Source organism: Ceratotherium simum, chromosome 22, assembly GCF_057802395.1.
Source record: "Ceratotherium simum simum isolate JZ-2026a chromosome 22, ASM5780239v1, whole genome shotgun sequence".
Lineage (NCBI taxonomy): Eukaryota > Metazoa > Chordata > Mammalia > Perissodactyla > Rhinocerotidae > Ceratotherium > Ceratotherium simum.
The window spans coordinates 50,797,942-50,818,166 of record NC_141921.1 but is presented as its reverse complement, the minus strand read 5'-3'; the positions used below and the strand labels follow the sequence as shown (position 1 = coordinate 50,818,166).

General features: G+C 62.3%; 2 protein-coding genes across 11 annotated transcripts in view; both read right to left on the bottom strand.

Annotated features, from left to right (window-relative positions):
• Positions 1-1,050: 1,050 nt before the first annotated feature.
• Positions 1,051-10,228, bottom strand: RNF223 (ring finger protein 223). Of its 3 annotated transcripts, none has more exons than XM_087447052.1 (4): positions 10,169-10,228; positions 6,620-6,687; positions 3,882-4,276; positions 1,051-2,391 (listed from the first exon to the last, which is right to left on the bottom strand). In XM_087447052.1, the coding sequence occupies exons 3-4, from the start codon at positions 4,230-4,232 to the stop codon at positions 1,600-1,602; spliced, it is 1,143 nt and encodes a 380-aa protein (XP_087303178.1). In that variant the 5' UTR covers positions 4,233-4,276; positions 6,620-6,687; positions 10,169-10,228; the 3' UTR covers positions 1,051-1,599. The 3 variants fall into 3 exon arrangements, with proteins under 3 accessions (XP_087303178.1, XP_004426103.2, XP_087303177.1); XM_004426046.3 differs by lacking the exons at positions 6,620-6,687; positions 10,169-10,228 and adding exons at positions 5,514-5,588; positions 5,697-5,807; XM_087447051.1 differs by lacking the exons at positions 3,882-4,276; positions 6,620-6,687; positions 10,169-10,228 and adding an exon at positions 3,146-3,613.
• C22H1orf159 (chromosome 22 C1orf159 homolog) overlaps positions 9,077-20,225 on the bottom strand; it is a 30,577-nt gene continuing 19,428 nt past the window's right edge. The window contains exons 4-12 of one of the 8 annotated variants that reach the window (XM_087447055.1): positions 18,696-18,771; positions 15,741-15,827; positions 15,518-15,617; positions 15,269-15,334; positions 14,582-14,710; positions 13,564-13,698; positions 12,163-12,188; positions 11,798-11,828; positions 9,077-10,403 (exon numbers count right to left, since the gene is read on the bottom strand). In XM_087447055.1, coding sequence (XP_087303181.1) covers positions 10,376-10,403; positions 11,798-11,828; positions 12,163-12,188; positions 13,564-13,698; positions 14,582-14,710; positions 15,269-15,334; positions 15,518-15,617; positions 15,741-15,827; positions 18,696-18,771 — 678 coding nt within the window. In that variant the 3' untranslated portion in view covers positions 9,077-10,375. The other 7 variants (XM_087447053.1, XM_087447054.1, XM_004425471.3 and 4 more) reach the window with 7 other exon arrangements.

Below are 20,225 nucleotides of genomic sequence, written 5' to 3'. Positions count from 1 at the left end.
GTGGTCACGTGAGGATAAATGCTTGTTGAATGAGGGAATGTATGAGATGCTTATGAGACTACGTGTGTGACCACACGTGCCCGGCCCTACAGTGACGAGAGTGAGGCTCCGCATGTGCGTGACTGGTGTGTGTCGGCTGTAATGTCACTGGCACGTGCTCCGTGGTCACACCCTGCCATCACGGGTGGCCCTGTGGCTTTGCGGTGTTCTCAGTAAAATACTGTGTTCTCAGTTGTATGTCTTTGTTGGGGCCTGGGGCAAGAGTGTATGTGGTCCCCTCCACTGGGCCCAGCCTCTCCAGGGTTTCCCTGAGCCCCACAGCCCCAGCCAGAGCCCCAGCCAGTTGAAGCAGGAAGTTCTGGGCTCTGGGGCAAGAGGTGCAGATGCTGAGACTTGCTTGAGCCAGAACGGGCCTGACCTCTCTTGGCCATGCCAACCTGGCAATGCAGGATTCCTGGGGCTAGGGCAGAACTGGTGGGCGTGGCGGTGGGCGCTGGCAGGACTCCCACCCATCCCTCGGGACACTGCACTTTCCTGCTTCACCAGCCAGTCCCAGCCTGGGTGTGGTTTGCCAGAGACCTCTGTTTCTGTCCCCCATGGGCGTCGGTTCCCCGGGGACATGGGTTCTGTAGCCCTCCAGTCAGGGCTCCCTGCAGGGCTGTGGGGCCATGATTTCTCAGGGGTGTGGCCTGGTATGATCCCAGTGGGGCACGGGGTGGAAGGCTCTGTCTGGACAAGGCCAAGGCTCCATCCTGGTCCCGTCTGCCCTAGTGCTCTGGTCTCTCTCCCCGTCTTCCTGGGGGCGCTTCACAGTCCTGGGGGGCAGTCAGGTCCAGAATTGCTGCAGCTCCTCCACAGCCCAGAGGAACAGGAGTTGGACCCCTAGAACCTGGGGCCACCTGCCCTAGGGGCCACTGGGAGTCCCACTCAGTGGGGGTGTCCTCTGGATTGAGGCTCCCTGGAGCAGGGCCAGACCCTGGCCTCTCCTGGAGGGAGGGGCTCAGTGGTGCAGAAGGAGGGCGCACAAGAGTGAAGACCCCTTACCAAACATGGACACAAAATAATTTATTTAAAAATGCATAATTCAGGAGGGTGGGATGGGCACTGGGAGCTGGGCTCCCTGCCACTGCCCCTGTCCTCTGGTCAGAGAGCAGGGTCAGCACCCCACCCAAGGGAAGGGGCCAGCCCCGCCCAGGGAAGGGGTCTGGGAAGGAGCAGTGAGTGACAGGGGAAAATAAATAAGGCTGGTGAGCCCCTCCCTTCTTAGCAAGGAGCTGCACTTGCAGGCGATTCAGTGTGTACAGGGAGGGCCTTGCCAGGTTCTCTCCTGGGCCTCAGTTTTCCCATCTGCATGATGGGAGTCAGGGGAGTGGCCTTTGGGGCCCATAGGAGCCTCTGATTCTTGGAGGCTTTGGGGACACTTTTGTATACCCCATCAGGACCCAGCCCCAGGGGGACGGCAGGCGAGCTGAATGGAGTCTGCGGTCCTCAGACATGTTGGGGCTCCTCTGGGGTCCTGGAGACCAACTCCCAACAGCTGCTGCACCCCGTGTCCCTGGCTGTGGGCTCCACGCGTGGAGCTGGGCAGGATGGCTGGCCCTAGTTGTCAGCCAGGGGCCCAAGGGAGAAGGTGGTGGCGGCGGCGGTGGCGGCGGGGGCCCGGGGGAGGCAGCGCAGATTCCCGGTCTTGAGCACGCACTGCACGGGCCAGAGTGCCACGCAGAAAAGCAGGAGCAGCAGGACCACGATGAGTGTCACACGCCTCCAGGCCTGGCAGCCCGCCCAGCAGCGGGCCGGGCGGCCCCGGGGGTGGGCGGACCCTGGGGTTGTTGGGGGCGCCGTGGGCTCAGCAGGCTTGCTCAGGCCCACATCCACACACACGAAGCCAGGGGCCGCAAGGCCAGGCGCAGAGGGCACTGGGCGGCAGCACAGCCTGGTGCCCTCCAGCCACACGGGCTCCTCCTGCCTCAAGTGAGCTGGCATCCTGGCCTGCAGCTGGCGGCTGGTGCGCAGCGCAGGGGCCCCGGCGTTGGGCACGGCTGTGGGCTGCCGGCAGAACGGGCAGGGCACAGCTTCGCAGCCAGGCTGGCCTGTTGGCTGGGCAGCTGCCAGCCTTGCCAGGCACTCCAGGCAGAAGACATGGGTGCAGGAGAGCTCCTTGGGTGTCTTGAAGATGTTGTCATAACCCGAGAAGCAGATGGAGCACTCTAGCGGGGAGGCCACCTTCTCTGAGCCAGGGGTGCTAGGGGACCTGGGGCCACTGGCCGAGCCGGGTGTCCTGGGGCCACTGGCCGAGCTGGGGGACCTGGGCACTGTGCCTGTGGGGCTGCCCCGGCTGGAGGGTGGCATGGCCGTGTGCCACACCTGCTGGCCTGATGACATGGCTCTGAGCTGTGGGACAAAGACCACTGTGAGTGACCACAGGCTGCCCCGTTCCTGGAAGGTCCATCTGTTGCTCTCTCCCAGTCTCTCTCTTTTGCCTAGCACCAGCCCCAAAGATCCTGGGAGGACACTGCCCACAGTGTCCAGAAAGTCCCACCTGTACCCGACTCAAGGTCTCTCTGTTTACCCCCTGCCCTCCCCCACCTCCCCACGCTGAGACGGGGTGAACATACTGGGGGCATCATGCTGACCACTCAGTGGGCACCTCCTGCCGGCCCTGCCCTACCTGGCTGTGCCACTTGGGCAGAAATAAAGGTGATGGTGAAAATGGCCCACAATAGTTACTATTTACATCTGGGCTCCACGAGGCTGGGCCCAGGCCATGTGACAAGCAAAAGGCAGAGAGGGTGGGGTGACTCAACCAGGGTCACCAGGCCGAGAGGCCAGCGCACCCTGGGCTCTCACAGGAGGGTGTGGCTCTGCATCGGGGGGAGTGGGTTTGAGCACAGATCCCAGTGTGGCCGCATGCTCAATTTGCAAGTGGCTGTGTGAAGGTGGGGTGCCAGGCCAGGTGAGGGTCGGGACTCGGGGTTTGGGGGCTGGTCTGAGCTGGTTGGGCTGCGGGAAGCTGGGGAGGGCATGAGCCGGGGTGGCGGCTGGTGGCCTGAGGGTTTGTCTCCAGCAGCAGCCCCAAGCCTGCAGGGCCAGCCTGGCTGGCTGGTGACGAGGGCCTGGTGCCAGCCCTCAGGACCCGGAAACGCACCTCAGCCTGCAGTGAGGAGAATGGGAGGTGGACGAGTCCAGCCATCCTCTCTGGCCCGGCCGCCGCCCCGGAGGGTCACACGAGCACACAGCTGCCAGCCGGGAGGCAGTGGGATGTCCTCCTCCTGGGCCACTCCCATTTCCACAGACGCCCCCCTGGCCAGGCTCATGTGACTGCCCGCTGACCAGGGCCTGCCCAGCCATCCCACCCGTCCACTGGGCCAAGGTCTCCACCCCAGGAAGCCACAGGGATCATGTCTAGAGGAGAGCAGGTGAGGGGGTGTGTTGCCCATCACCTTCACAGTGGAGGAGGTCAGGGCCTTTGGGAAGACCTTGGCAGTGTGACCCCGTGGAGCCCGGGAGGTCCCCCAGTGATGACCCTGACCCTGACTTGCTGGTCAGTCCAGGTGAACTAGGGCGATGACTTTGTGGTGACGCACCGTGAAGGCTTGGGTGTTGCTGCATCAGGATTGTGACTGCCATGAGTCATGGAGACACCCCTGTGATGTCACGAGTGCCCCCGGCATCCTGGCTGAGATGTCACCAAGTCTTGGTGATGGCACTGGCTGCAGGCCAGGCGGTGGCCTCAGCAGGGTCTGGGGGACTGCGGGCTGTCCTCCCCAGGCAGGTTCGCCCCACAGAGCCTGTTCCTTGGCACTGAGGACCCGCCCCTCCGTGGGGTGCCCCGCCCTGAGCCTGTACAGGTGAGAGGTGAGTGCCAGCTGAGCTGGCTTTACCTGGTGGCCAGGGGTCAGCAGAGCCTGGGCATGATCCTCCGGGCTGGCCACAGCCAGGCTTCGAAGCTCGGAGCTCTCCTGCTCCAGCAGCGTCCACTCCTTCTCCTCCGGGCCGGCTGGCCTGTGCTCCACCTGGCAGGTGTCCCTCTGCGGGACTGGCTGCCAGCAGCTGTCCCAGTGGCACTGGTCTGGCAGGTGCGCCCTCTGCTCTGTCCAGGCAGGTGGGATACAGGGGACGTATGTGCTCTTCCAGGTGCGGAGCGCTGTCCCGAGCAGGGGTGAGTTCTCTGGGCTGGGCTCCTGGCAGGTGTCTTTATACGCTCTCAGGCGTGCTGGCCAGGGGCGTGGCATGGGGCCTCTGGGATTGGCTGGCCTCCTGTCCTCTCCCGGGCAGGCTAGGCAGTGAAGGGCGGGGAGTTCGAGGTGAGAAGTCAGAGCCTGGGGTGGGGCTGGGGTCAGTGTAGGCCTCCACAGCCTGGGCAGGTCTGGGGGAGGTGGACACCTGGATAACACCTCCCCCCGTGGCCCTGGGATGCTGGAGCAGCCCCTCTGGAAACAGACCTGCTCACTGACCCCGTTCAAGGCCCTGGTGGCACCTGAGCTCCTGGGTGGGCCTCCCAGAGGGGCCCCTCCGAGGAGCCCCCACAATTCCAGCTCAGCCTGTCACCCCCGACCTGTGCTCTCACCAAGCCCACCCCCATGAGCCCCGTTCCTGCCTGCCCCGTGTCCACACATGTGCACCCCATTGTTCACAGGCACGGCCCTCCCAAGCTTGTGCTTCTGCTGCCCCAGCCCCTCCTCCTGCTCTGGGTCCAGGGACTGGGGTTAGAGGTCAAAGATCAGGAAGAGTCAGGGACCAGGCTAGCCACAGGAACTTGTTTCAGGTGTCTGCTAGGGTCACCCTCGGTTACATACACGGGGCAAGGACCCCAGGGCCCAAGGAAGCCCCCCGCCCAGCCAGAGGTTCCAGAAATCTTCCTGGGGGAAGGGGGAGCAGTTCAGTCAGCATGGGATGCTAGCAGACCACAGCATGGCCTGTGCAAAAGCCTGGCTGGGGCTGGGGGCTGAGGCTGAGGGTGCTGGGGTGGAGGGTGTGGGGGCTGAAGCTGGCGGGACCAGGGTGGAGGGCTGGGGGCTGTGCCGGGGGGCTGGGGTGGAAGGCTGGGGGCTGGGGGTGCCAGGGTGGAGGGCTGGGGGACTGGGGTGGAGGGCTGGGTAGGGGCTGAGGTTGGGGGGACTGGGGTGGAGGGCTGGGGGCTGAGGCTGGGGGGGCCGGGTGGAGGGTGTGGGGGCTGAGGCTGTGGGGGCTGGGGTGGAAGGCTGAGGCTGGGGGTGCCATGGTGGAGGGCTGGGAGCTGAGGCTGGGGGACTAGGATGAGGGCTGGGTGGGGGCTGAGGCTGGAGGACTGGGGTGGAGCAGCGGGATGGGGATGGAGGAGCTGGGTGTGGTGTAGAGGGAGCAGAGCCTAGCCAAGGCAGGGACTGCACCCCCTACACCCACTCTGTGCCCAAGGTGTTCCTGAGGCTTCCCCACCTGACACCCCCTCCCAACCCCCGTGGCCACGCAGGCTCTCCCCCACTGCCCAAGGGCTCTCTGCCCCCTGGCGTCCCACAGCACACCTCAGTGCACACCTTAACTGGACCCGGGCACGGTTCCCCTGCTGCTCAGCTGGGGCCCTGGACCTGAGATGGGACCCAATCATGAACCTGTGGGGAGGGCATGTTGGGCCTGGTGAGGCTGGGAGCAGGGGTCTACCCTGGTGGGGGATGGCCTGCCCCACCCCCATAGGCTGGCCTCAGGCTGCGCCCACTCACCTGGCACCCACTGACCACCTCAGCTGGGGCCCGGGACCCTCAGAGGCTGCCCAGCCCCAGCAGCACTCAGAGAAGCACCAAGAGCCAACAGAGGTCAGAGATCAGCAAGAGGAAGACCCTACAGCAGGGCAGCATTAGGTGGGTACACAGAGCAGGCTGCCTGGGCACGAGACACCAGGAGGAGCCGGCCACAGCAAGATGAGGAAGGGTGGCCAAGCCGAGGATGGGGACGGGAGAGCGGCCAAGACCCATATGGAGGCTGAGATGTTAGGTGACACAGGAGAGAGAGGGACCTGGGCTCAGGAAGGGGCAGGGCTCCCATCTGTTCCATGAGGGGGTGGGGGCCCATGAGGGGGAATGGGGGGCCTGGAGAGGGGGAATGGGGGACCTGGAGAGGGGTGGGGGCCAAGGGAGGGGGAATGGGGACCCGAGAGGCGGAGTGGGGGCCTAGAGGGGGGGTGGGGGCACAGGGAGGGGGGAGTGGGGGGCCTGGAGAGGGGATGGGGGCCCAGGGAGGGGGAATGGGGGGCCTGGAGAGGGGATGGGGGCGCTGGGAGGGGGAATGGGGGGCCTGGAGAGGGGGTGCCCCACATGGGCAAAAGCTGGTTCCCCCTAGGCCGGGCGAGAGTCAGAGGCTGGGCTGTGGCAGGATTCAGCCTCCGCCCCTCCCTCTGGGGCTAGGCTCCCCAGGGGCTTGGCATTGCCCTCTGGGCATGAGGTGGTCCTGCGAGGGCATCCAGCGGACTCAGCCAGTCCTGTCTCTCCTGCACCCAGCAGTGAGAGCCAGGTCCCCAAAGGTCGGCCCAGCCGCCCCTCCCCAACTCGCTGAGGCAGCTCCTCCAGGGTCCCATGCCCAGGTCCCTGGCCAGGACCTCTGCCCACATCACCTCCTCAGGCCCCCTCGGTCCTGTCTGTGCGCCCACCTCCTGAGGTTGCGGTGGGTCCTCCTCTTGCTGACCTCCAACCTGATAGGATCTGGGTGCTCCTGGTGCTGAGCGATGAATCGATGAGAGAATGATGAGCTGCCAGCCGTGACCCAGGGCTGTGCCCACTGCCTACCCTCCACGCTCACCTCCTGGGGCACAGGGGCCCCATGGCAGTTGACATAGTGGGGGTCACGAGGGGACATGCCCCACCTGCCTGGTTGGCCTGAGCCGATGACCCCAAAATCGGCCTCGTTTGGGCCTCTTATGTGAGGGCCTGGATCCAATCAGGGCTGGGTGAGGGGCTCAGCATGCAGAAACTGTGGAGGGGCTGTGCAGGGCTCCCACTGCAGACACCTGCCCCCACGCCATACCCCCACTTTCTGGCCTGGATGCCCATCAGGGTCACAGGCTGGCCAGTCCAGCCATCCCACCCCCACTATTTGGGGGCCTGAGACAGTCACACCCAGGCCCAGGGGTGCCCGGTGGCAGACGGCTCAAGGAGCCAGGCTGCACAGGCCTCGAAGGTCAGGGGAAGGGTGTGGGGCTCACTGTAGGAACCAGGGCTGGAGATTGGGATACAGGGACAAATTCAGAGTGGAGTTTTGCTGCTGGGGGTGGGGCAGGGCTGAGGCTGGGCTGGGGACTTGGGGGCGCAGGAGGGGGGACAAATTCCAAGAAAGAGTTGGCAGGACCTGGAGGCGGGCTAGGGGAGGGACATGGAGGTGGCTGGAATGACTCTGGGTTTCTGGTTTGCACCTCAGGGTCGGGGGAAATGGAAGGCCCTGGGGGAGGTCCCTCAGAGGTGTGGACGAGCTGGGGGCCCCATCGGTGCCTGGCCGGGGCCTCCAGAGCCTGCCTGCCTGGACCTGCTGTCCTGGTTGAATGTGGCTCTGTTTCCTGTTTCATCCCCAAGTGAGAAGCCTGGCCTGGTGTGAACACCGGAGCAAGGACAAGGCGTCTCCTCCCGTCTGCTCCCTCCCCACAGGGACCCACAGGGGAGGCCGAGGGAGTCTGGAGGGTCCCACGTCACGCCCCTCCCAGCCCCAGCCTCCCACACAGATGGCGGCGGAGCGTCCTCTCACTTCCTCACGGTCCCTGAAGCCGGCGGGGACCCTGACCCTGTTCTCCCCACCTCCACCTCAGCCCCCTTCTCCTCACACAAGGGGACGGAAAGGACGGCAGTGCCCCCAGGGGCACAGCCCAGGCCCCCAACGATCCCCATCCCTGCTGAAGTGGAAAAGTCCACGTCAGCCTGGCCAGTGAGGCTGGCCTGGGGGGCAAGAAGGGGTGGGCTGCTCACTCTCCTCAGACCCCCAGGACTTCCCCCAAGTGTGGCGGCCGACGCTCCTGCCTTTCCATCTCCCATCAGACCTCATACTGAGGGTCCCCACCCTGCATTGGCCACCAGGAGGTCAGTGATGCAGCCTGGCCAGGCATCCTTCCCTGGCTGCAGACATAGGCTCAGGGACAGATGGACCCGGGGGCAGCCGAGCCCCCTCGGGAGTTTCCGAACATCAGAGAAGAGGCGGCTCTGGGGGGCCAGCCTGCCTCCCTGGAACAGCTGGGCCCTGGGCAGGCCAAGGGCCACCCTGTGCCTAGGAACTCCGTGGGAACCCCACAGCCTCTCAAGGTTCTGGCCAGGGAGCAGGCAGTTCGCCGGGTGGCTGTCCCCAGAACGCAGAACGGAGCCCCAGGAAGCCTTCCTGCGGCCCCTGGTTGTGTGGACACGGCTCCTCTCCCACCCTGGCCTGGTGGGGGCCCAGGCCCAAGGCAGAGCAGATGCTGCCCCAGGTGCCCTGATGGTCGAATCCTCAGACTGGGCATTCCCAGAGACAGGTGGAGCAGGTGTCTCAGGACACGCCCTCAAGGCCGATAGTGGACGGCTAGGGGTGGGGCTGTCCTGCTGCAGCTCGTCCTGGCCGGCTCTGGCAGGGACATCCAGGGATGAAGCCCTGGGGCCTCCTTGGCAGTCCCACCACCAATCAGCAAACGTCCCCCTGCTCACCAGCCCCCACAAAGAGCCATCCAGCCATGAGCATGGGGGACCCCTGCCCCGCAAGGTGACTCTAGCCTTCACTCTGCACCCATCTATAACTTCCTCCTGGGCTCCGTGAGCCACCCTGTGAGAAGCACCATGGATGTTCCTGTCTGCATGGGGGGCCTGTGGTCACCCGTGACCTTCACACCCCCACCAGGCCTGGTCATTTTACAGAAAAGACCCCCTAAGAGGTACCCATGCTCTTTCCCTTCTCAGGCCTAATGGGGGGCAAGCTCCTCTCTCGCAGGGACACCATCCTGAAAGGTGGGGCTGCATGCGGAGCGGCCTGGCAGATGCTTAGGCTCTCAGGCCCCAGGAGGAGCAACAGGGTGGGGGTCCTGGTCCTTGCTGGTCAGTGGGCCTGGGTGAGGTCTCACCCTCACTTAGGAACAGATGACCCTTGGAGTGGTGAGAAGGACCAGAAGAAAACGCGCCGAAGAGTTTATCTGACACTGATCTTAAGTCTGCATGCCCCACTTGGCTGCTAGACCAGGTCATCAGTTCAAGTCTTAATGAATGAGCTGGTACATGAACACTGTAAATGCTCGAGACAAGCATCGTGGTGCAGAAGAGTGCAGGAGGCTGACCACATAGGCCCCACCTCAGGCCCCTTGGATGTGGACCAGACACTGCAGGAGAACACATTGGTCACGGCTGAGGACCTAGAAAGTACAGTCAGCACGGCCCAGTGCGGGGGAGGTGGCCGCAAACGCTCCTCTCTCCACAGGAACCCACAGGTGTCAGCAACCAGCCAAGGCTGGAAATGCGCAGGGTGGCGCCTCGAGGCCTGGGGCAGCTGGGACCACTAGCCAGCACGGCCTCCACAGGTCCAGCAAGACCTGACAGTCCAGGCAGCAGTCACAGGTAAACGTGACCCCGGGTGGACGTGTCCCAGTGGGGATGCGGCCTGGACCTCCAGCAGCTTCAGGCCAGTGTCCGTCCCTGGGTGGCCGAGGGCCTGCAGGGCGTGGGACCCAGGTATGGTGAGCAGATCAGGGGCAGGGGGCAGACAAGGACGGCAGTGCCTCTCAGAATTTTCTACAAAATGCATTTCTGCTTAAAAACAGAAGTCAGTACGAAACCAAGGAACTTGCTTCTCCAGCTCCTGGAAACTGGTGGTCGAGGGCTCAGGGGTCTTGGCCACAAGACAGTCCTGCAGGCGCATCAGGGTTCCCTGGCCCCACTCCACCCTGTCCGGACACCGGCTGGAACACTGGAAGGCCTCACTCTCTCTCCTCTTAGAAGGGGTTCCAGGGGGCCACTTGGCCTGGTGGTGCAGGGGTGTCTGCCCGCTGTGGGCTCCCGAGGGCTGAGCGGCCAGGCACGGAGCAGCCCAGCGGTCCCCACAGGCTGTTGGCTGCTGGGAGCTCGCTGTCTCTCCTGGGGGGCCCAGGCCCCACACGGCCTCGTCTTGAGCCCGTCTCAGGGACGCCTGCTCCGGTCAGTCACACCGAGCAGCTGCAGGTGGGGAGGGATCACCTTCAGGAGCTGGGCAGGTTCCCACTCACCGTCTGTCGCCAGGGGACAGAGGAGCCAAGCCAGGGGCCGTGTCCCGGCCTGTCCCGAGGCCGCATTGGGCAGTGCCTGCCTTTTATGCGCTGGACTCCCTCCAAGGTGGTGTGCGGCGTTGTGGGTGGGCCCCAGGTCAGACGTTGCTGACCCGGGCTTCCGCCGAGGAGACAGCAGTGGGGCCCGTGTCCCTGTCTGAGGGCCTCTCACGCCTGACGTAGCGCGACTTCCGCGCTGAAACAGTCAGAGACAGGCGGGGTCAGAGCAGGGCCTGGGACAGCAGGGATGCAGCCCTCCCCAGAGCTCCTGGGCGTGGGGTGTGGGGTGGCCTCGGGAGGACACCCCGCCGAGCCCCAGCTTGTGAGGTCACGACAGCCAAGGTGCTCGCGACGAACGTCCCCTCTCCCCAGATGCCTGAGTACCTGGCCTGGGTGAGGGCATGGCTCCCCTGAATCACAGAGGCACAGGTCATACGATGCAATGCAGGGGCATGGGTGGTGGCCCCTAAAACGTGTGTCCACGTCCTAAGCCCTGGCACCTGCGGATGCGGCCTTACTTGGAAAAATGGTCTTTGCAGATATGATTAAGTGAAGGATCTCGAGATGAGATCCTCTGGATTATCTGGTGGGCCCTAAATTCAGTGACCAGTGTCCTCAAAGAGGCAGGCAGAGAGAGAGGAGGAGACACGTTAAGATGGGGGCAGAGGCTGGAGGGATGCAGCCACAAGCCCAGGGACGCCTGGAGCCCCCAGAGCCTGGAAAAGGCAGGAAGGATTCTCCCCTGGAGCCTCTGGAGGGAGTGCCCCCCAACCTTGGCTTCTGACTTCTGGCCTCCTGAGCTGTGAGAAGGCGTCTCTGTTGTCTCAAGCACCCAGTTTGTGGTCACTTGTTTCAGCAGCCCTGGGAGACTAACACAGGCAACTTAGGAAACTCACGATGCTGTAAACGGTGCTGTGTTAGAGAGACCAGAGACAAGTGTTCTACGGAACAGGGCCAATCTAGCCTTGATCACAGAACTTCTCTGTCTCCAAAGAAGAGGGACGTCCTCACCTGTCCCCACTCCAGATCTCTGCACAGTGGCAAGAACATGGACTGGGGAGGAGGCCAGGACTCCTGCTCTGTGGCCTGTAGCTGTGCGACCTCTGTGCTCACGGTGTCACCTGTAACACAGGTGAAACCCGCACCTACTCCTGGAACTCTCTGAGGCGTGATGTGCCTGATCCAGAAAAATGAAAACACCAGCTGCTCAGGAGCGGCCACTCAAGGGCCCTGTGCTTGGCTGGCCGCTCCCCCGCTGCTCAGGTCGACAAGCGAGGGCAGCAGAGGTGACCTCTGACCTCACGCTGGGGATCCTCCTTGATAGACTCAACGTCTCAGGAATAAAAGGGAAAAGTCATGAAAGCTCTGGTTGGTTAAGGGGGGACTTGGTGGGTGTCCTGAGCAGCTGGGGGGTGGAGGGCTGCAGGTCCAGGCACCCGCCGAGCCTGGCCCATCCCTGCAGCGGCCTGGGGAGGGTGGCTGATCCTGGAGTGGGACACTCCCGTAAAGCACTATGGGTCTAGCGTTTTGAAATTCTCGCCCAGAGACAAGGAACCCCGAAGGGCCGAGGGAGAGCAAGAGCTGACGTACCTGAGGACTGCGGCGGGGGAATCATCGCTGCCTTGAAAAGGAGAAAAGGCTCACTGAGAACTGCGGACGGACGCCAGCACAGCACGCAACACGAGGACGCTCGGCCCCCAGCACAGCACGCGACACGAGGACGCTCGGCCCCCAGCACAGCACGCGACACGAGGACGCTCGGCCCCCAGCACAGCACGCGACACGAGGGCGCTCGGCCCCCAGCACAGCACACGACACGAGGGCGCTCGGCCCCCAGCACAGCACGCGACACGAGGGCACTCAGCCCCAAGCACAGCACGCGACACGAGGGCGCTCGGCTCCCAGCACAGCACGAGACATGAGATCACTCAGCCCTGCCCCTCCGGGTTACTTACGGCTTCTCCAGGCTGCAGGACGGGGGCTGCGGGGGAAGAACACAGGTGTCACCTGAAGGCCGCGCAGCCGTCTCAGCCTGGGGCGGGGGTCTGCAGGGCCTGCAGAGGTTCTTCTCCAGCTCTAGGCTCAGCCCAGTCCCATCTCCACACCTTTGCCCAGCAGTGCCCTCAGCCTGGCCGTCTGCCCCATTTCCCACCTGCACGCGGGGGTGGGGGGCCCCCAAGCATCCCAGGGTGAGCCGTCCCTCCCCAGATCCCACCTTCTTGCCCTCTTGGCGGAGTGCACAAGCCAGTCCTTAGAAAGTGCATTTCTCCAGGCCTCCAGCGCAGCCAAGAGAGCAATGTGGCTCCATCTCTCCAGGTCCCAGCAGGTGCCTCAGGCGAGACTGCCTTCAGCCCCAGGCGATGCCCAGGTTGTGGGTGTGCCTTGGGGAGACCACCTCCGCCCCCCTCCCTTGCCACTAGGGAGCTGCCATGGGCCTCCACTATCCCAGCTTCCCCCTACTCCCGTGGCCACCTAAGCTGACCAAGTCCAGCTCTGAGGGCAGTAGGGAGGACAGATGCTGAGTGGGCCCGCCCTGGCTGCCGCACAGACACACTGGGACCCCCGTGCCCACCGCTGCACAGCAGCCTCCCAGAGCTGACCCCGGAGCGCCCATCCTGACTGGCAGCGAGGGGCCCAGCCCTCGACTCTCAGGTCTGGGGAGCTACAACAGCCCCACTGAGGCACCCAGCACTGGCTGGAGTGGGCGGAGAGGCGTCTCACGGAGGCCAGGTGAGGAGGCCTCTGCCAGGCCGGGCTCTGGCTAATTGCCCACTGGCACCGTCCACCAGGGCTCAGACCCCTTGGCTGGACCATTGCCTGGCACTCCTGAAGGGCACAGCAGGAGTGACACCCATCTCTTCAGGAGGAAAAGGGCTGGCGTCCAGGCCCAGGGTAAGCTGGGGTGGCATGGAACCCCACTGTCCCTGCACCAGCCTGGCCAGCCTAACCCCAGCAGAGCAGGGTGGACACAGGATGCAGCGGCCGGGGAGCTGCAAGTGGGTGGCCCCAAGATCAGGGATGCCATCTCCCCCAACCCCACCATGAGGCCCCAGATGCTGAGTCAGGCCAATGCCCTTTAACCTCAGACCCCTACGAAATCCTCACAGGAGCATTTCTAGGAAGCAACTGCCTCTCTTATTTTCAGACCCAAGAACCACCTGATAACCCGATCCCCTTCTTGCTGTGTTCACCAGGAGGCTTCACGCCTGGACACCCTGCATCTAGGCTGCTCCCAGCCACAGCCCCCACTTCTTCTCTGAGCCCCCGGGCAGCACCTGTGGCCTTGTGGGGGGGTGTGCACTGGTCAGGGCCCCTCTGGCTGGGCAGGGTCTTGCCGCAGCGGCACAAGGAGATACCTTTGTTTCTTCCGTAGAAGATCTTGGGGAGTTTCCTGGCACGCTTGAGGTAGAAGAACCCAGCCACCGAGAGGATGAGGCCCAAGCTGATGAAGAACGTCCCCAGGAAAAGGGAGGCTGCCACTTGAGGGCCCCCTGCAAGCAAAGTAAGCAGTGGCCACTGGCAAGCCTGGGTGGGGTCAGAGGAGGGGGCGGCCCCAGGCTCCTCCCCAGACCTCTGTTCCCTGAACACACCAGGGCCCCCACAGGGGCTGGCCACAGGCAGGGGCCGAGGGCTCTGCACTCAGGGAATTGGGACCCCCATGCAGGCTCACCCATGCCCGGCTGTGGGTTCTGGGGAAGTTAGGCGACCTCTCTAGGCCTCGTGCTTCAAGGGGAGGGGGCATGTGGAGAGGGTTAGGGATTCCAGCCCCCCAGCTCCTCAGGCTTTTTCCTTAAGACTCAGCAGAGACCGTGGGGCCCCACGCCCCTTGGCACACCAGGCCAGAGCCTTCAGCCTGGTGGCAGCGGCTCCCCTACACCCTCACCTCTCAGGAGCTTGTTCCCTGTCACCGGGACGGCCTTCCCAGTGCCATGAGCCCTGCCTGTCTTGACCGACGCCGAGGGCTCTGGATGGTCAGCGGCCCATCAGCTGGGGAAATGTGCTTGTACACACCTATGGGGAGCTGGCTTTCTGATCCTGAGACATAGACACGAGGTGCGGCCAGAGCCGCAATGGAGCCCAGAGGAGGGATGACTGCCAGTGAAGTGGGCGAAAGTGTCCTGCCCCAGATTTGCTGCAATGCAAAGGGGCTAACAGCAGCCCCTCAGGCCCTCCTCCATCCGTCCCCGCTGCCAGGCCCAGCCCCAGGTCAGCTGTCTGAGCCGACCCCACCCTACAACACTGCTGCTCTGTGTGGCCGGCCTCGGTGGTCAAGATCAGCACAAGTCCACTTGCTTCTGGTCGTGAGACTCACAAGGAAAGCCTGAGCCCTCAGCCCAGGTCAACATGTCTGTCCTCTGCTGAAGGACTGGTCACCTCAGAGGAGGAGTCGGACATTCCCCAGGGCAGGTCCTGCTCCCTGACGGCACTGGCCCCCTGGCACGGCCATGCCCCGAGGCTGGTTGGCATCTGGGCAGGATGGGATGCCCGGCAGACAGGAGCAGGCTGGGGACGAAGCATCCAGGAGGTGGGTCCTGTGTCTGTCCCTAAGCACCAGGTGGCGTGACGGGCACTTCTGTCTGGCATGCAGTATTTGCAGTCTCTTCCGAGCCCTACATCCTAGAAGAGCCACCAGGGACGAGGGCAAGGGCACCTCAGGGTGTCCACCCATCTCCGGAGAACTGCACATCCTGAGTTCCCAAGGGCCTCGGGGCTGAGTGGACTGGGCATGAGGCCAAGGGTGAGATGTGCAGCTGGAAGGGCTTCCACTGACCAGAACTGTTCAGAGGCACATCGGAGGGCTGTGACAAAGGCTTCTACCCAGGCAACTGACCCTAGCCCCAGGGGCTGCTGGACTCGCCACTGGCCCTGCTCCGTGACCAGGGTCCCTATACGCAGAGCTCTTGGCTGGGGTGGAGTTGGACCTTGACCGTGGACACAGCCCTGCTATGGCCAGCATCAGTGGTTGGGGTCTGCACTGGGAACGGCTCAGGCGATGCCCCCTCTCCCCTCACAGGACCTGGGCAGAGGCCCCACTCTGGTCTGGCAAGCTGAGAGACTTACTGAAATTTGGCCGCCCAGGCGTCCCTGCGCTTCTGTTCACCGGGAACTGTGCACCTCGACCAGCGACTGTAGGGGAGCAGAGCTGTCAGTGCTGCCGGCTCTGTGGGCAGCCCAGACCCATGGAAAGGTCCTGGGCCACACATGGGAACCCCACTGAGGATCCCCAGGGAGCCAGAGACACAGCCCGAAGGGGAATCATGGGCTGGAAACGAGAAAGGGAGGTGACCGTGGAGGTGGAGCCGCCCTCACCTCACAGCTGTCCTCAGTGGACAAGAGGACTTGGAGAGGGAGGCTCCGGGGGGTGTTCCCTCGAGGGACAGTGGTCCAGGGTGAAATGGGCCACCCGCTACTGGGGGACAAGAACAGAGACTCCCACCAGTTCCTCCAGAACTTGGAGATGCGGGCCCTGGGGACAAGCAGGCCAGGCGGGGGGGGGGGGGGGGGGACGCGGGGTGACCAGGCGACGACGTACGGCCTCTGCACTCAGAGCCCTTGTAGGTTCCGTTCCTGCAGCGGACACAGCTGACGCTCCCATCCTCGTTCCAGCGCCTGTAGCAGCCTGTGCGAGAGACAGGTACTCAGCTCAGAGCAAAACCACGTCTGCTGGAGTTTTCTACACTTTGAGTTTGTAAAACAACTGATTAACCCGTTCTGGTCATTTGGATGGAATGACACGGTCCCATTTCAGAAAAAGAAACAAACTCAACAGGAACCGCAGCGAGTCCTCTCGTACACAGGGACCTCTGGGGGTCCTTTCCTGGATGTCTTGAAGACGCTTCAGAGAGGCCGGGGACGGGAATCCGAAATAGATGCCATGTACGGCCTCGCGCTTGGGAGAGGACCAGGTGAGCCTCCGCCTCCCGCCACCACAGCCTTGACCGCCAGCCTCATGCCACCTTGCCATGGTGCACGCCTCACTCAGCCGCCACGAGAGACAAGGCCCACCCTGTCAGTGGTGCTGCCCCCGGCCCAGATGAGACCCTCGCTCCCTCTGTTGCCCCTGTACCTCTCCCTGAGGGTCTCACACACTCAAACTCCATTTCCGTCCCAGACTGACCCTGCCGCCAGCAGCCCCACCCTCCCCCAGCCTGGGGGCCCAGAGAGCTACCTGCCAGGTGCTGGGAGTGGGCCAGCTCTCGCCGGCCAGCAGTTTATGGACAGTCCACATTGCCACTGCACCCTTTGGGGCAGGAATTGTCTTACACCTTTGTTTTTTCTTAACGTCCCCAACATTTAGCAGAAGCTGAGCTAACACACAAATGACTGGTATGGACTACAGGTGCTGAAGGCCAGTGCCAGCCACTGGGGCAGTGTCTAGGGACAAGCCACAGGCCGCAGAGCCCTTCATAATGAATTTTACTGACGTTTAATCTACACACTAATGGGTCACTGTGAGAGGAAGGCCTGTCTGCAGTGACGCCAAGCTGGTGGCAGGTCCTGAAGAGTGACGTGGGCACAGCTGTGGGCAGACAAGCCAAGCACCATACCAGGAGGCCATGTTGGATCCAACATGGAGTCATAAACAGTATTAGAAATAGGCCTTCTTGTAAAAACAAAGTTTCTCTTCTAAAGTAGTTGGGCTCTTTTCCTTCACTTGGCATTTCTCGGGAGGGGCGGACTGTGTGGGAGGTACATGGTGTCTACTTGAAAGGCTACTCCAGGAGGCCTAGGAACACGGGGTCCTGGACACAGACCTGGCGCAAGTGCAGCGATTCTCCCGAGAAGCACCCCTCTAACCAGCTCTGAGGTAACTGGGCTCCTTGGCGAAGCTGCCTAGGGCTGCCGGCCGCGAGGAGGCCCCAGGCTGGGCTGTGTGCAGGGATGAAGTGCAGCTGGAGAGCCAGGACCAGTGGCCAGGCAGATTTAAGGAGCTAAGGTCGACTACACAGCCAATAAAGCTCCTCTAAAAAGCCACCTGGTACCTTGCTTACAGGGTTCCCAGCAGCCTTACCAGGTGAGTAAGAAAAGTCACCTCTTGGCAGGCCCAGGAAACTCAGGATATTTTTGGGACCTTGAAAAGAGAGGAATTTGCCCAAATCCATAGGTACTGCAGGCAAGACCAATGGCGAGTCCTTGGCTTGGTTTCCTAGCCTCGAGAGGCTTTTAACAGTCCAGTCTGAGACTCCAGTGAAAGGCCCAGCAAGGAAGATTAAAAGAGCCTACCTATATGGTCATCGCTGTTTTTGCCACACTTATGTAAATAACCAGGCCAAGTTTAGTGAGGCCAGACTTATTTTACAAGAAAATTAGCCTTACTGTGATTATCTTAGGTAGAAATGAGGGTGACTGTAGAGAGAAAAATTATGTTTCAGTAGAAACTAAAATCACCCATATGGATCTCAGATTCTAATCTTGCTATTGTCTTTGAGGTTTATCTACCTGCAAATTGAACTGGATCCTGAATTCTCCCAGTCTCCTCCAATATCTGGCTACAACTCTCCAAACTAACATTTCCAATTTTCCCCCACCCTTCTGACTTGGAATCACTAAGAACTAAAACTGCCCTTTCCCCAAAGCCCTACAAACTAAGGCTAGACGACTTCATACAAGCTTCAGAGAAACACCTTGACAAATTACATGGGACAACTTTGTGCCTGCTGCTGTGTGAACCACTCAGAAAGTTCACAAGAAACCCCAGCCCGTCACCAGAGACATTCAAACCACAAACCAGGAAATTCATCAAAGACAGCCACTGCCGTCCTCACTTGATATAAAGGTGCTCCAAGTTTCACATGGAGGACGGAAGGAAGCCAGAACACGTTGCCCCCAGTATGCCTCTTTGGCATAAGGATTGTTTTCAGCTAAAGACAATTAGAAAACAGCAGGTGCAAGAAGGATGCTCTGAGCTCCCTTTTTCTTCCTGAGAGCAGAACAGGAAACCCCCTCAGGGAAGAAACAGTCGAATCCTCAAGGACAGGAGTCAGGCCGTGCTGAAACAACTGCCATCTTCCAGCAGCCTGCCCACACAATCCAGTTACTTTTCCACAATAGTCTCTTTGTTCAACTGAACAGGAAAACGCTCAGGTTTTGCAACTTCTTTGGGTCTTTGCTGCCTCATGAGGGCTCCTGTGTCAAGTAAACCTGTACACATTTCTGCGCTTTCCCCCGTTTGCCTATCTACGTCAGCAGTTCTCAGGCCCAGCTGAAACGCCCCAGGAGGGGACAGGTAAGGGCTTCCCCCCCCCACTTCCCACTGCTCAGAGCCACAGTCTCCTCCCAGGGCCCCACCCCACACCCGGGAAGAGGCGGCCAGGCCTTCCTGCTGCCTCTGCCACTCCTCCAGCCCCTCGCCCGGCTCCCAGTCCCACTCCAGCCTCCTTCCTGAGAGGTCTGTGTGCCCTCCTGCTCACAACAGCTCCGCAGCGCGCACGAGCGCCGTGCTCATCACTGAGGCAGGTCTAGGTCAGCCCAGGCCAAAGCGGCTTACCTGGGCCACACAGGCTTGTGCCTGGGCAGGTGGCATTGACGTCCACCACGTCCACACAACACTCGGGCTGCTGGCCCTAGAGGGGAGATGGCGGTGAGTCTCCAACCCCGCAGCCAGGTGACTCATGCAGGCCAGGCCAAGGGTGGCGTCCGCAGAGGGGGCACCTCACAAGCTCATCCCAATGCCCATGGCTCTGGCCTCTTCTTGATTCAGCATCAGGTGACTGTACCCTGATTACCCGGGGTGTGAGGACTCATGGCTACACTGCATGGATGCTCCCTGAGACAGAACTTGGTGCTTGACAGCGAGAGTCTGATGACTGAATAAACAAGCGGAGTGTCAGGCGGGACCAGCCGAGGTGTGTTCCCCAGCACCCAGACTCCCAAAGTCCAGGAAGGGGAATCCCCCGGGGGCCCACTCAGAAGTTCTGACGGGGGCCTGGGCTGGGGGCAGCCTGGCGGGGCAGGGAGTGGTCCTGGGACCCTTCCCGGTCTGCAGGCACCCTGTGGTTTGTCGTCATCTCCCTCTGCAGCCTGCCTGGCCGACCACTCAGAGCCTCACCTGGGAGGTGGTGGGGGCTGCGGCCCTTTCTCCACGTGGGTCTCTTGGGTCCAGGGCAGAGCTACTGCCTCTTGCCTCATGGGCCACAGGTGGGCACAAAGTGGGGCATTCCAACCCGTGAAATTATTCGTGTTAGTCGCCACTTGCCAGATGGCGGCTTTGGGAACTAAAGCTGCTAAGCATATGCAGTGCCAATTCTAGACTCCTTCATAAGGAAGGAAACATGTTTTTCCAGACTACGATAAAACATGAAGATACACCCAGGCCCCGTGATTCCCTGGCGAAGGCCTGCGGACTGACACAGGCACGTCTGCCCTGTGCTCCCGAAGAAAGTCGCCCCACAGGTCCCAGCTGCTTCACTGATGTTCTCTGCAGTTCTACGACACTTCTCCCTGGGGGTTTCCTGTCTGGCCCCACAGAGGAGATGCCCAGTGGATGAACTCACTCCTGCCGTGTCCACATCCAGGAGTGGGGGCGCGGGGCACAGGTGTGCCGAAGGCTGCCGTTTACGGGCTGGATGGCTGGACGGGCCTCGAGGGGGACTTGCAGGGGGAGCTCGGCTCACGTGTGTCTATCACAGCTGAGCTTTGTTTCTCATGACCGGAACACAGTCAACAGTGAGGGCCGTCTAAGGAATGGCGGGAACGTTCACGCCACCACAGGAGGGGCCGAAGGCCAGCTCACAGCTGAGGCCAAACCTCGAGGGATGCCCTAGCCGTCCGGTCCCATCCACCCCTGGCAGAGATGCTGGAAGGCCCCACCGGCCTGAACGATGTGTGGCTGGGTGTGTGCGGGCACAGCTGGGGCTCCTCCAGAAACCACAGCTCAGCACACCCATGTCACTGGCTTGGGAGAGCCAGGATGCCTGGCCGTGGAGGCCTGCAGTGGACGCTGCCCGATGCCGCTGCTCGCCTGGAGGGAGCAGTCTCCGCCCACCCCAGTAGCCTGGCAGGCAGCTGGGGACTCTAG

What these genes read in the sequence shown, in the direction of transcription:
- RNF223 (XM_087447052.1), bottom strand. Translation starts at nt 4,232, where the DNA reads ATGCCACGCCCCTGGCCAGCACGCCTGAGAGCGTATAAAGACACCTGC. An exon ending in TGCTGACCCCTGGCCACCAG is followed by an intron (nt 2,392 to 3,881) that starts GTAAAGCCAGCT and finishes TTTGTCCCACAG; the next exon opens with CTCAGAGCCATGTCATCAGG.